Source organism: Peromyscus maniculatus, chromosome 16 (genome assembly GCF_049852395.1).
Source record: "Peromyscus maniculatus bairdii isolate BWxNUB_F1_BW_parent chromosome 16, HU_Pman_BW_mat_3.1, whole genome shotgun sequence".
Lineage (NCBI taxonomy): Eukaryota > Metazoa > Chordata > Mammalia > Rodentia > Cricetidae > Peromyscus > Peromyscus maniculatus.
The window spans coordinates 33,860,380-33,874,094 of record NC_134867.1 but is presented as its reverse complement, the minus strand read 5'-3'; the positions used below and the strand labels follow the sequence as shown (position 1 = coordinate 33,874,094).

Sequence of the window (13,715 nt, the reverse complement as noted above, 5' to 3'; positions counted from 1 at the left end):
GCACAGCTGTGTTTCATGGAGCGGCAGAGGTGGTCCTAATGTAGACTCAATGGGGCAGGGCACATGTGGGCGGCACATACACAGTGGGCAGACTGAACCCCATGAAGAGTGGAGACAGTGGCGGACAGCACATACAGAGTTACCAGACTGAACCCCATGAAGAATGGAGACAGAGGCAGACAGCACATACAGAGTTACCAGACTGAACCCCATGAAGAATGGAGACAGAGGCGGACAGCACATATAGAGTTAGCAGACTGAACCCCATGAAGAACAGAGACACACAATGGGCTAACACATATATAGTGAGTAGACTGAACCCCAGTAAACTGAACAGTGCCCTTTCTATAAGATCACAGTCTGATGTCGGGTGGTGGTGGTGGTGGTGGTGGTGCACACCTTTAATCCCAGCACTCGGGAGGCAGAGGCAGGCGGATCTCTGTGAGTTCGAGGCCAGCCTGGTCTACAGAGTGAGTTCCAGGAAAGGTGCAAAGCTACACAGAGAAACCCTGTCTCAAAAAAAAAAAAAAAAATCACAGTCTGACTTACAGGTAGAGCTTGAGCTTGCTGCTGAAAAAATGATTATAGAAAAACTCATGTTCATAGTATAAGTAATTTAAAGGCAGTGAATAGTTCTATTGATTCAAATTTTTCATATTATTTTACCCAGTTTCTGTATAAGAACACTAGGACCCAGGGAATGAGGTTATACACTCAAAGCTACAAAGCCATTACTAAAATCTCCAAAAAAAAAAAAAAACAACAAAAAAAACTAGACCTTCTAGGTCTGCCATTTCCATATATATTGGCCATTTTCATAATAGAGTCAAAACAGATAGATGATCCTCCTCAGAGCTATTGATTGATTTTCTTAAACTAAGGCCATTCTAAACATATTCTTCAGTCGCCTAACCCAAATGACAAAATCTGACACTCTATCAGTATTTCAAGTTGCCTTGCAAATTTACTGCAGAAAACCATATACTATCTAGAGCCATAACACCATATTTAATGCTCTGAATTCTTATTCCATGTATGCAATCACTGTAAAATAAGCTCACACGCAGATACACACAATAGATAATTCACACACGACAAAGAAAATCTACCTTTAAGTCACTTCCTGGTAAGGTACCAACTCCATCCTTCCAGTCCATAACACTGAATACGTCAAACTCTTGACCACTTGTGTTAGAGGCAGACTCAGTCATGATTTAGTTTTTTTTTAACCTGGAAGAGGAAAAGGGGAGTGTAAATATTTCATGTGCACATCATTTTGATTTAGTGCTCATTATTACTTGTTTCTTTTAATCACATTATTTTCTTGATTCATCCATCTAGAAACAACTGCTTCAAAAGGATCACTAACGGGGCTGAGCACTTGCCTAGCACGTATGAGGCCCTCCAGACCTTCTTATATTATGTTTCTGTTTTACTTTGTGGTGCCAGAAACTGCAACCAGAGCTGGGGAAGGCACCCACTCTACTACTGAGCTACCCCACCAGCTCTGTACAATTTGGTCCCCAAGTATTCATTCCTACAGTAAACTTTAACTTATAAATGAGACACTGTAAAAGGTTAAGAGCAACAACTGTCAATGATTTGGCATGATTCTCTTTCCTGGTTAAGGTGAGAATCCTCATCTTTTCGTTTAAACAATAAATGACTTCTCTTTGGCCTATTCAAGTCATAAGCATCAGTGAGTGCTCTTGCAGCTGGGCATCAACGGTGAGTAAACTGAAGTTCACTTGAATACAAGCGTGGTGAACCTGGACAGTCAGTCTGGTAACTGTGACAGCCAAGTCACCAAGCACCTAAGTAGGGGAGGGGGGTAGTCTGTATAGTATGGACTTGCCGGACCCAAAGGAGACTCATTCCTAAGCAGAGTGAAATTGGGCAGCCTCAGATCTTACGCTATGCGGAACAACATTTAAAACTGATGGACTGTTTGTGTCTGGACAGTTCCATTTAATATGTTTGGGCAGCTGTTGTCCTCAAGTAACTGAGCCCTCAGTTAACTATAATCTCAGAAAGTGGAACCAAAGATAAGAGTACTACTAAATAAAAAGTGGATTTTGATAGTGGGAAAATAAAAGCAAAATTGAGTCCATTATTCACTGTTATCTATATTAACCTATCTACATGTTGGACCTACCAACACAACAAATGTGAATGTAATTGTTTCAGAACAAGATCATGTTTGTTTGACTAAGTTGAAGCATCTACTATGACCCCCATGGCTTCCCAATAGCCAAGACTTTGACAGAAATGAGCACAAAGTCTAAAAGACTCAATGAGCTATGATGAGATTTGGAAGATTCACAGAGTCCATTGGAGAAATGTTCTCTGAATGACTAAGGTATACTGTTCCAACACTGAGCCCAGAAAATGGATTAGTTCCAACTCTCAGATCAATATGTTTAAATACAGGGTGAAACCTCAGTGATCAGGTTTCAACTGCATACCAATCTACCTTGAAGATAAACCACCCTTCCTGGAGTTTTGCTGTGATCAAAGATTTCTACTATTAGTGAAAGACTAGCAAAATATTCCTCTCTTTTCCAACCGTGTATCTACATGAACCCTGACTTTCTTCATATACTTCAGCCAAAACAATAAGCTGAAATAGACTAAAGGCAGAAACAGCTGTAAGAATTCAGCTATCGCCTGTAAAACCAGAGATTAGACAGATTTGCAGAAGTTGGAACTATGTCAACTTCTCTCATTTTTATTAATACTATTATTATATTTTTATTGCTCTTTCATAAAAGTTGTATTTATATGAATTATCATATAGTGAGTTTACTACCATTATTTTTTAAATAAGTAATCGATCTATTTTAACACAGTATTGATATGCATAGGATATTATAAAAATATCTACTTGAGTTTTCAATCATGAAGGATATTTAAGACCAAAAAGTCTGAAAGTCACTGCTATGCAGAATAGTAACTTGCTTCTCTCCATAAAGAAGAAATTGAGAATTTTTTTAAACACTCATTCATTCATTCATTCATTGAGTGTATGTGTATCTTTCAGGGCACACACATTCCACAGTGCATGTGTGGAAGTCTGACAATAACTTGCAGGGAGTCAGTTCCCTCCTTATATCAGGTGGATTCTGAGGGTTGACCTCAGGTCATCAGATTTGATGATACTGAGCCACCTTTTATTTTGTTTTTGTTTTTTTGTTTTTTTCTTGAGACAGAGTCTTGCTACTATGAAGGCTACACACTCATGATCTTCACGTATCTTCTTCCTAAGTGCTAACATCACAGGTACATTCCACCACACCAGGGAGTATGCTCCTTTTAGTGGGCAGCGCTTTACATTTTAGTGACACAAACTAAAATGGATAGGTGAAAAGACATGTGAGAAATCTGTCTTAAACTAATCAATGGAGCCACATGGCCAAATAAAACCAGTGTTGTGCTGGGAACTGTCCAGATGTGAGCAGGGCCTTTGGTGACTCATTCTGCATCCTCAATTTTACATATGCATAGAAGAAATAGTTCAAGGTGTTTCATTTTTTTTTTTTTTCTTTAGACAGAATCTTGTTATGTAATACACTACCCACAACTTGCAATGAAGCCCAGGCCGGCCTTGATCTTATTCCCTCGGCCTCAGCCTCCCAAATGCTGGGATTCCATGCTTGCTCCCCCATGCCAGCCTCAAGGCTTTTTAAGTGTGGTCCTTTAATACATGTCGTATGCATTTCTAAATAGTGTGTAAAAACTCTGTGCTTCTTTGAATGAGAGACTATCTTCCACGGAGAATTTCCAGATGTGCCAATATTCTGTCTTCTTTGCTCTAAACAAAATATCAACTAGAAGACATTTCAAACTGTATGTAGTGTGAAACACAAGAACCAGATCTGACTATTACTAAGGCTTAATGCTCAGAACAGGAACTAGGCTATGGTTGTCAGGGGAGAATTATGTGAAAAATTTTGAAAATATTAAGTGAATTAAGACTTTGTTCAGAGGATTTATTTTATCTTACAGCTCCCAAGTCACACTCCATCACTGCGAGACACCTGCCAGGAACTAAAGGCAGGAACTGAAGCAGAGGCCATGGAAGAGCTCCTCGGGGCCTGCTTTCTTATATCACCTAAGACCACAGGCCCAGGGGTGATACTGCTCTCAGTGGGCTGGACCCCGCAACATCAATCATTAATCAAGAAAATACCCTACAGGCTGCCCTAAAAACAATCTAATAGATGTGATTTTTTTTTTTTCTACACAGCTCTTTCTATGTAGCCCTGGCTATCCTGGAACTCACTGTGTAGACCAAGCTAGACTCGAACTCATAGAGCTCCACCTGCCTTTGCCTCCTGAGTGCTGGGATCAAAGGCATGAGCCACCACCGATGAGCTGGAGGTGATTTCTCAATTAAAGTTCTTCTTCTCAGATAACTCTAACTTGTGTTAGGTTGACAAAAAAAAAAAAAAACTAGCCAGAAGAGACATGCACTTAAATTGTGAATAAACTTCCCATGGACTCAGATCGCAATGGCACTGGCTCCCTTTGAAATCATGTAAGAGTGGTGTTTCCCTGACAGAACACTTTCCCCTGCTGGGTAAACAGTAAGTAAGCAGGGTGTTTAGTCTTCCCCTACCTAAGAGCCATGCAAGTACAAACTCCACAACAGTAGGACCGTAGAACAAATCTGAAAGTCGGCACTACATAAAAGCGGTGGTAAATGTTCACTGTGTACATTATGAAATGCCTGAATATGCTTCTGCTTCATACAACATCAACATTACACAGCAAACTCAGCCCTGTGCATTCATCAACACGCGCAAATACAGTTTCCATTCATGTCTTTCCCTTTAAGGTCAGTGGAGGTGCTGTATAAGCTATTATAGCAAGAGACGTTTACTGCACTGTCTTTCCCATCTTCTAATTTTGAAGCCCCTGGCTACTCTGACACAAGGAGTCTGAATAGCTACAACAGATTAAAATGGTTTCCCACCACCTACTAATCAGGAAGAGCAGTAGGCAACCAACACTTCACAAAAGCTGTTTCTTTTATGACACCCAAGTCGTTCTTGTTTCATTCTTACCCTGTGCACATGGACAAAATACACAAAGGCCTTTACTTCTTGCTCCTGTGGTAGAGTTCACCTGTGCAGCACTCTCAAAGGTTTAGATTTGTTTTATTTCTTTAATTACTACTTGATACTATTTTCTAATTCTATGTATAAAGTAAACTATATCTACAGGGGACATGCGCGTGCACACACACACACACACACACTATATCTACAGTGGACAAATACACACACACACACACACACACACACACACGCAGAGAGAGAGAGAGAGAGAGAGAGAGAGAGAGAGAGAGAGAGAGAGAGAGAGAGAGAGAGAATAAAAGCCACAAACAGCATCTCACTCTGCAAGAATGCCATTCCCAGTCTCTTGGTGAACAGCACTGAGATTTCCTCAGGAAGTACCACAGAAGTGCACCATGATAGGCGCTACCAGGAAAGAGACAGTATTTTCTTCCTAACCTGTCCTTTTTCAAGCTTTCCAGCCATGAATGATGTTCGACGGGGCACTTTGGGGGTTCAGATGGCCACCAAATATACCAGTGAAGCTTTTGATTCTCAAAAGTATCGATGACCTGTTGACCATGACAATCAAGGGCATTGTTGCCCAGCAAGCTTTTGCCAGTGACTTCTATGGACGCCTCATCAAAAAACGGATGGCACTTGCTGAAGTAAAAGATTATCACTGCTGGCACCAGTACCATACATTATATCCCAAAGTGCCCTCTTGTGAACATTTCAGCTTTGCCCACTTCTATTACAACCTTCTTGACTTAAGTTTCTAGGGTAGGGTGACACATGGCGGTATCCTCAGAATTATCTCCTGTCTCTCTCTCCTCTACCACTTCCTGGTCTCCAAATCAAAGCTGTACAACTTGACCCTTCCTTGAGATCATCTACCTATTGAATGCACCACCCCAGTTTCTCATGTGAACAAGTCTTTGGCAGCCCCCGGCTAATGAACCTTTCCCACAAAATGTAAATAAAAGTATTTCATTAGATGTTAATAAAACTAAATTTTTTTCTTCCTTTTTCTCATTTGTTTGTTTTGGGAGGAATGTATGGACTGAGATTGAAAGCTAGGCCTCATACAGCACTTCTAGGTAGGCAAATGATGTCACTAGTTAGTATCTGATATTAACAAAACAAAACAAAACATGTTTTAGGGGCTAAGAATACAACTCAGTGGTAGAAAACTCCTGGGACAAAACAAACAAACAAATAAAATAACAAACAAATGTTTATGTGATGAGGCTGGAGGGAATTGGGCCTCTCATAGTCATTGTAAGTTAAAACTGCTATGAACTAATAACCCAGACCTTATCCTCCAACTCAGGAAGTCTACTTCTAGAATATTGTCCTTTTAGATACTTCTGTGTGTATAAAACCTGTAACAATCCATGGATTCATCATGGGTATTCCATGCCATGGTGTAAAACGCCACAAGGCAAGTCTCTGTTCTAATACAGAAATAATTCAAGACATGGTTAATAGGACTAATGTTAAGCAAAGTGCAAAAATGTGTGCTACCCTTTGTGTAAAACAGAAGGAAATATGAAGTATGCATTGTGTATGCACATAAAATATTTTTAGACAGATCTCTCAGGAACTGGGAAATCTAGCTGTGTCCAAAAAAGGTAATGGTGCTCAACAGCCATGCTGAGTTTTCTATGTGTATCTACTAATGTTGAAACAATACATTCAACAATTATGATATAAATATAATATATAAATTTTAAATTCTGCTTCGTGCTTATTTAAAAGTGCATTACAAAAGGCATGTCTTCCCATGGGAATAGTTGCTACTGATGTCAACAGACAAAGGATGGTCTAGAAGTCGTTAAGGGGAAATAGGCCCTGTGAAGCTCTTGGGTAACTCACTGAGAAGCGTTGGGGCAAGGATATCGGCAGAGCAGATGGATGATAGGAAACGTGCAGGGCTCGCTCCTTCACAGCGACCATATGCATCCCCAGAGCCAGCATTTACAGTTCCCACCGTTCCTGAGCAACACCTGAAGTTCTGCTGACATTTCCTAATCTATCCTGCCTCAGAGATGTGATTCTGAATCATTTCTGCCATCCAGCCGAGGGGCAGGAGCACATCGCCAGGCCTGGCCAAGGGCCAGGTATGCTTAGTCACCGAACTTATTCTTACTGCTACAAACACTGCAAATAAAATGATTAACACACACACACACACACACACACACAAAAAAAAAAAAAAAAAAAAAAAAAAGTTTCTTTTTAAGAAACCAAACAAGCAAAATTAGCTGCTAGTTGAGTCTAGTGTTGAAGACAGAATAAAGGGAATATGGAAATGCTTATGAAAGTCATAGACCCTGGCCACAAGATAGACGTTTCGGATAAATTAAAGACTGAAATGTCAAAGGCAATGACTCAGACGCACTGTGTGAACACAACGACTAAGCGTTCCAAAAGGAAATCAGTAGAAAAGATGTGCAAGTTTATTTCAGTTAGTGCTCAACACCATAAAGATCACGCAACAAGTGAGATGAGTAGTTAGGGCCTGGAGAGATTATTTCAGCTCTACTTTAGTGATTTTACAGAACTTAGGTGCCACAATTTTCTTTTTCTTTTTTAAATTATTTTTATTTTTTTACAGTTTGGCTTGGGACCTACCCCTCGCAAATGTCATGAATCTACGCATCTCACTTCGACTAAACATGAGCAGAGCGTGTGTGCTCTTCGTGATTCTTTCATGCCACTTGTTTGCGCTTTCTGCCGTGAGCAGATAAAAGAGAGGCTTTTCGGGAGCAGACTCTGAAGGGAGGGCATGAGATGGAGACAAGATAACAGTCCTCTGAAGACAAACAGCACAACCTGGCTGGCTCAGCACAAAGCAAAAGAGTGGCCCAACTTGCCCAACTCCCACCGGAAGTCTGGGCCAGCAGATGGAGGGAGCAGACAAGGATGACATCGGTCCAGCATTGTGTGTTGCTTGGCCATTGCTGCTCCAAGCGTTTTCTCTAAAAATTATATTGACGAGAATGGCAAGTCGGTGCTCATAAAGAGCAAAGAGACAGGGGTCGAGGACACAGCTCAGCAGAAAAAACTCTGTCACACAAGAGCGAGGCCCAGAGTTCAGATCCACACCATCCACATAAATGCCAGACGGGCATGATGCTTCACTTTTGATCGTAACATTCAGCAAGTGGAGACAGGGGAACCCCAGAGCAAGCTGGGGTTCAAGTCAGAGACCTTGTCTCAAGATATAAGGTTGAGAATAATCAAGACGGGCACTCGATGTCATCCTCTAGCCTTCACACACATGCACACACGTGAGCCCACAGATGTGAACACACACATCCCACAAAGAGATTTTTGTAACTAAACAAACAAACAAAAACCATCAATAAGGGCTGGGGTGTAGCCCAGCAGTATAGTGCTTGCCTAGAATGTTAGATGCCCTGGACTCAGTTCTTAGGAACACAAAACCAAGAAACAAACAAACAAAAGAGAGTTAAATAGCCACGGTCATTTTCTACCTGCTTTCTTTGAAGCTGCACTTTATAGCTTTTCATTGAACAGATGCAATTTCAAAATGAAGGCACAGAGATGCTAAGGCTGTGAACCCAGAGTGGTTATACAATGGAGCAAACGTCACATCAAAGCAGGATCCCATTAAAATTCAGAGAACATGATTAAAGGTGTGTGACTGACAGAGGCCCGAGATATTACTGCCTGATGCTGATAGACTGACCTTTCTAAGCTTTGGTTAAGAAGACAACATACCTTAATACCTTCTATAGAGAGTCAGGAGCACTCAAATCATTACCATGAACCAAATAAAATGACAATTATGTCAAAAAGTAACAGGACAATGACTGAAAGCCACACTCAGAGGTAGGAATCCAATGCTTTCTTACGATCATTAGCTGAAGAAGGCCTTTTGTTTCCTTATAGAAACTGACATTCTTGCTGGCTGTGGTGTATTTGATCCCTAGCACTGGGTAGGCAGAGACAGCTGGATCTTCGTGAGTTCAAGGCCAGCCTGGTTTACGCAGGTTCGAGAATAGACAGGGCTACACAGTAAGACGCACTCACAGAAAAGAGAAAGAAAAATGATAGGGGAAATCCCAGAGGGCTCCACCCCTAGAGTGAGAACTGCAGGCAATTAATGACACTCCGAGAGGGAGAATCAGTCTGCCCCAGGGATGAGCTTCCTAATTGGTTATCCAGTACCAATACTGAGAAGTCAGTGCTAAAGGCATACACATGAAAACAATACTACATGGACCCAGCAGACTGTATTTATATGTGTGTATGTGTACATTATATATATATATATACATACACAATGTGTGTGTAACAACAATAATTAAAGAAAAAGGCCATGAATTTGAGAGGGTGTGGGGGAACATGAGAGGAGTTAAAAAGAGAAGGGGGAAATAATGTGAAGTACTCCTATGTGAAGTTCTCATATAAATTTGTTTCAAAGTGACTCTTTCATTGTTCAGAGTTCCTCATTTTAACACTCTAGAAAGACTACTGACCTCTTCCCAAAGCAATTCTTCTGCCATAATGAAGATGAATGTGTTAAGGGGAGCTGGAGAATCTGACGTCCACACACCTCGGGCCCAGCCTCGTGACTGCCCATACGGCCACTGCACTGGTCCAACTGCACTTGAACAAGACTAGACTAAGGCCAGGTAATATGTCCCAAAGTCTGCTCCCTCCAAATGCATTTTAGGAAGCCATTTACTCATGTTAAAAAGATTTTGTGGTTAAAAAGGAAAAGTGAAATTCCCTAGCAGCCTTTGGGAGAATGAAGGTACACACAGGAGGTCTTGCAGGCCCAGGTAAGGTACTCTCTTGATGTTCTCCATAGACACTCAGCCTTGGGCTCCTTATCGTAGTACATGGAGTTCCACAGAATCCTCACTATGGAACAGGGCTTATTTATTTTCAGATTGGACTTCACTACTGGGATGCTATCTTCAGATCTAGCTCCCGGTTTGCATCCCTGTGCTGACGTCTGTAGTGTCTAATCCTGGGAATGGCCCCACACCTACAATCCCCTAAGTCCAGTCTTCAGAAAGTGATCCTGAGAAAGATTTGGTCCCTGCATTTTAAGACCTTCCTAGAGGTCTCAGTGACCTTCCATACCTCCTATATGGCCTTTATTGGGACATTTCCCATTCCCCAAAATACGAACACAGGACCCTCGAGGAACACAGACATATTGAGGAAAAGGGGACTCTTGTTAAAGAATGTCACCCAACACAAGCAAGCTTGAACCCTATAACTTTCTTTTAAAACCAGTAAGGACTATTATCTGCATTCTGAAAGTAAGAAAATTCAGGCCATCTGGATAAGAAACACCCTTTTATTTTCCAAGACAGTACTCAATATCCACCCCCTCCCCCCACCCTGCCCATACAGGGTGTCTCTGTGTAGTTTTGCGCCTTTTCTGGAACTCACTCTGTAGACCAGGCTGGCCTCACACTCACAGAAATCCTCCTGGCTCTGCCTACCAAGTGCTGGGATTAAAGGCGTGCGCCACCACCGCCCAGCCCAATATCTTTTTTTTTTTTTTAAATTTTACACAATAGAAAGGTAAACATCAAATAAGTGTGGTAAGCAAAAGCTTGGGAGCCACAACCCTTGGGATTAAACACCAGTCTCATAGTTTACTCTAGGCACTGCCTTAGGCCAGGCATCAGGCCCCGCCTCAGCCTTTGGCTCCAAAACAGATAGGAATGTCTACTTGCCAGGGACACAAGAACTTCTTTTTGCTACAGTATTCAAGTGGAAATGCTCTGCACAGTGGATGGTCATCCAGAAGAAAGGAAAGAAATCTATTCTGTAGTGCCCACGCTCCTCCAGCCTGAGGATCCGAGGTGTTATAAGCAGTGCAGGGCAGAGGATAACTGTGCCAAGACTGATACCGCTGCATTATGAATCCCTCTGCAATTATCCAGCTGTTCAGAGACGAGGCAAGAAGCCCAAGGACTCTTGAGATTCCATGAACATTCCAAAGAGAATGTGGAAGACTTTGTAAAGTCTCCCAAATAGAAGGTCGGGAACTTAGTTTGGCCAAAATCTTTTACAAAAGAAGAAGAAGGAAAAGAAGAAGAAGAAGAAGAAGAAGAAGAAGAAGAAGAAGAAGAAGAAGAAGAAGAAGAAGAAGAAGAAGAAGAAGAAGAAGAAGGAGATTTTAACAACTCGAAAGCAAATAAGCATAATGAAGACCTAACTTCTGAACAACTACCATGAAGCCACCGGCGACCTTTCTGTGATATTTATGCTAAGGGAACATTAAAAGGTCCTCTCTGCCAACAACGGTGCTGGTGAGAGCAGGTGTAAAGACAACAGAATGCACTGTGGTGAGAAGGTAGGGGGTAAAGAAAGATAAAGGAGGTGCCACCCACCCAGACAGGGCGGCTGTGAGCACAGGGAGAGTCTCTGCATGAGCCCTGCATGTGCCCGTAGCGCACAGGGAGATACCAGGGGAAGAACTGGAAGACAGAATCTGCCCTCTGATGATAACACCCACACGGTGTCCTGATCATCTACAGGGAAGAAGGCTATGAGCGAGAACTTGATTTGCTAACTTTTAAAATCCCTCAGAAAGATGCGTGGTAGGTATAACGTTTATGAACTGGGTGAACCAGGGTTGGGGAGATGGCTCAGTTGGTACAGGGCTGCCCTGTCACGGTGAGGACCTCAGTTCAGATCCCCAGAACTTATTTTAAAAAGCACGGGCAGGGGTGCGCGCCGAAATGTCGCCGGATGAGATGGAGGCAGAGAAAGGTGGAGGATCCCTTGGGTTTGTTGGCTAATCAAATGCCTATCAGACTTGCTGAAAGTTCTAGATAAATGAGGCCCTGTCTCAAATCCAAGGGGTAAGGGGGGCCCAGAGTAAACATATGCAAGGTTGCCATCAGACCTCCACGTGCACCTATGCAGAGAGAGAGAGAGAGAGAGAGAGAGAGAGAGAGAGAGAGAGAGAGAGAGAGAGAGAGAGAGAGAGAAATAAAAAAGGAGAGCTATGGATGCAGCTCAGAGGTGTAGTGTTTGCAATGTTTAAAAAAAAAGGTGGGGTAATAAGGAGTAGAGGGACAATAGACTAGTGGAAGAGAGCACTGGGGAGACTGAAAAGAAATTCCCTTATCCATCCATGTCATGTTCTCCATTGAAAATTCCCAACCGACACCTCGGCTGCTAAGTACCTAGTTCACTGCTTTGCAGAAGCACAGCATTGGTGCTCCAAGAAACTCCCCTCACTTAAGCGTCAGAAGAACACATCAAAAGAAGTTCAATTCAAACCTCTTAAATGGGCTTATTCAATAAGGCTAAGAGAGATCTAAACTCGCGCGTGAAGCATCTCTCAACAAACACATATTGCTACAAAGAAAAATTTCCCTTTCAAATCAAGCATGACAGCCACAAGCTTTGATATTCTACTCGCCCGGCCTGATAAGAACTCTGAGTTGCACACATATTGGAATTGGGATCTGTAGTGGAGAGATGATAAGTTCTGCCCTGAGGGCCCAGGTTCACATATTGCGAACAGACAGAACTCTATATTATTATGATGTGAGAACTGAAACCTTAGTACAATCAAGAACCAATCCTTGAGGTTATCAAGCTCCTATTCTCCACTGGCCCCGAGCAACCCAAGATCTACGACGCCTTTAAATACAAATTCCGTAATTAGGATGGCCAGGTCTTGCTCTTCCTTCCTTACTTGTCCTGCCGGCCTCACTGGAGTGAGAACAGACTTATTTACAGCATAACAGAATTTCTGTGACTTGCTGCCTCTGCCATCATGAAGACTGTATGCAAAGCAGTCGTCACCCAGGGCAACCTTCACAAAAAATCTCAACTTCCTGCCCCTTCGCCCGTTCCTGTAAGAAGGTGAAGTGTTTGAAATTCTGGGGCCTAACCTATTTACTTCCTCTAAAGGAGGAACAGAAAATGAAAAATGTCTTTCAAGAAAGAAAAAAAAAATGTACACAGAAAGTGAAATCACATTAACTGACATTAACGGGCTGGTGGCCTGTTTAATAAGCTCCCACCAAACGCTTTTGAGTTCACATTCAGTGTACAGACGAGGAGACATCTCAGGGCAAAGAAGAAATGGTCTGAAGAGCGCCACCATCTCATCAGCATACTACATACATACTAGAATGGCAGTAATAGAAATTCTACACCCTTCGAGAGATCCAAGGGCCATAAAAAGAACAGGCACCTGACTGACACAGACACTTCCTTACTTTTGCTACATATGCATGAACCGAAATTTAAAAGAAAAGAGGCTAAAAGTAGTGCCTTGTTCTTTTTATTTCATTTCATAATTTTTTAAATGCTAAAAGCAGGATCTTCTTACTCCGCTTCATATTTTTATAGCGCACAGAACTAAAATTGAAGCATTTACACTCTCTCTCTTTTTGCATGTCATAATTTAGAGTTGACCAGATTTTCCTTCTCTCATGGAGGTCATGCCTCCAGGCTTATCTCGATAACCAGTTGGAGCCAGCCTCCCTATCAACAGATTGAGCAGCTAAACTGCATCCACCAAGTAAGACCACACCAACAGGGTGAATTATTTAGATTATTTAACACCCAGATGCAATTAGCCATGCAGTCCTTCCAATTCACTCTTCAGGAGTCAATGGGGAAACAGATGGGGAAAAT

The 13,715-nt window shown here is 42.0% G+C and overlaps 1 protein-coding gene across 14 annotated transcripts in view; it reads right to left on the bottom strand.

Moving 5' to 3' along the window:
• The window catches only part of L3mbtl3 (L3MBTL histone methyl-lysine binding protein 3), a 115,907-nt gene that overhangs the window by 90,795 nt on the left and 11,397 nt on the right, over positions 1-13,715 (bottom strand). For 8 of the 14 annotated variants that reach the window (XM_006986708.4, XM_076552568.1, XM_042262171.2 and 5 more), the window contains one exon: positions 1,110-1,230. The exons of the other annotated variants lie outside the window; for them this stretch is intronic. In XM_006986708.4, coding sequence (XP_006986770.1) covers positions 1,110-1,211 — 102 coding nt within the window. In that variant the 5' untranslated portion in view covers positions 1,212-1,230. Of the gene's footprint in view, positions 1-1,109; positions 1,231-13,715 lie in introns of those variants that run through there. 14 annotated transcript variants of the gene reach the window in all.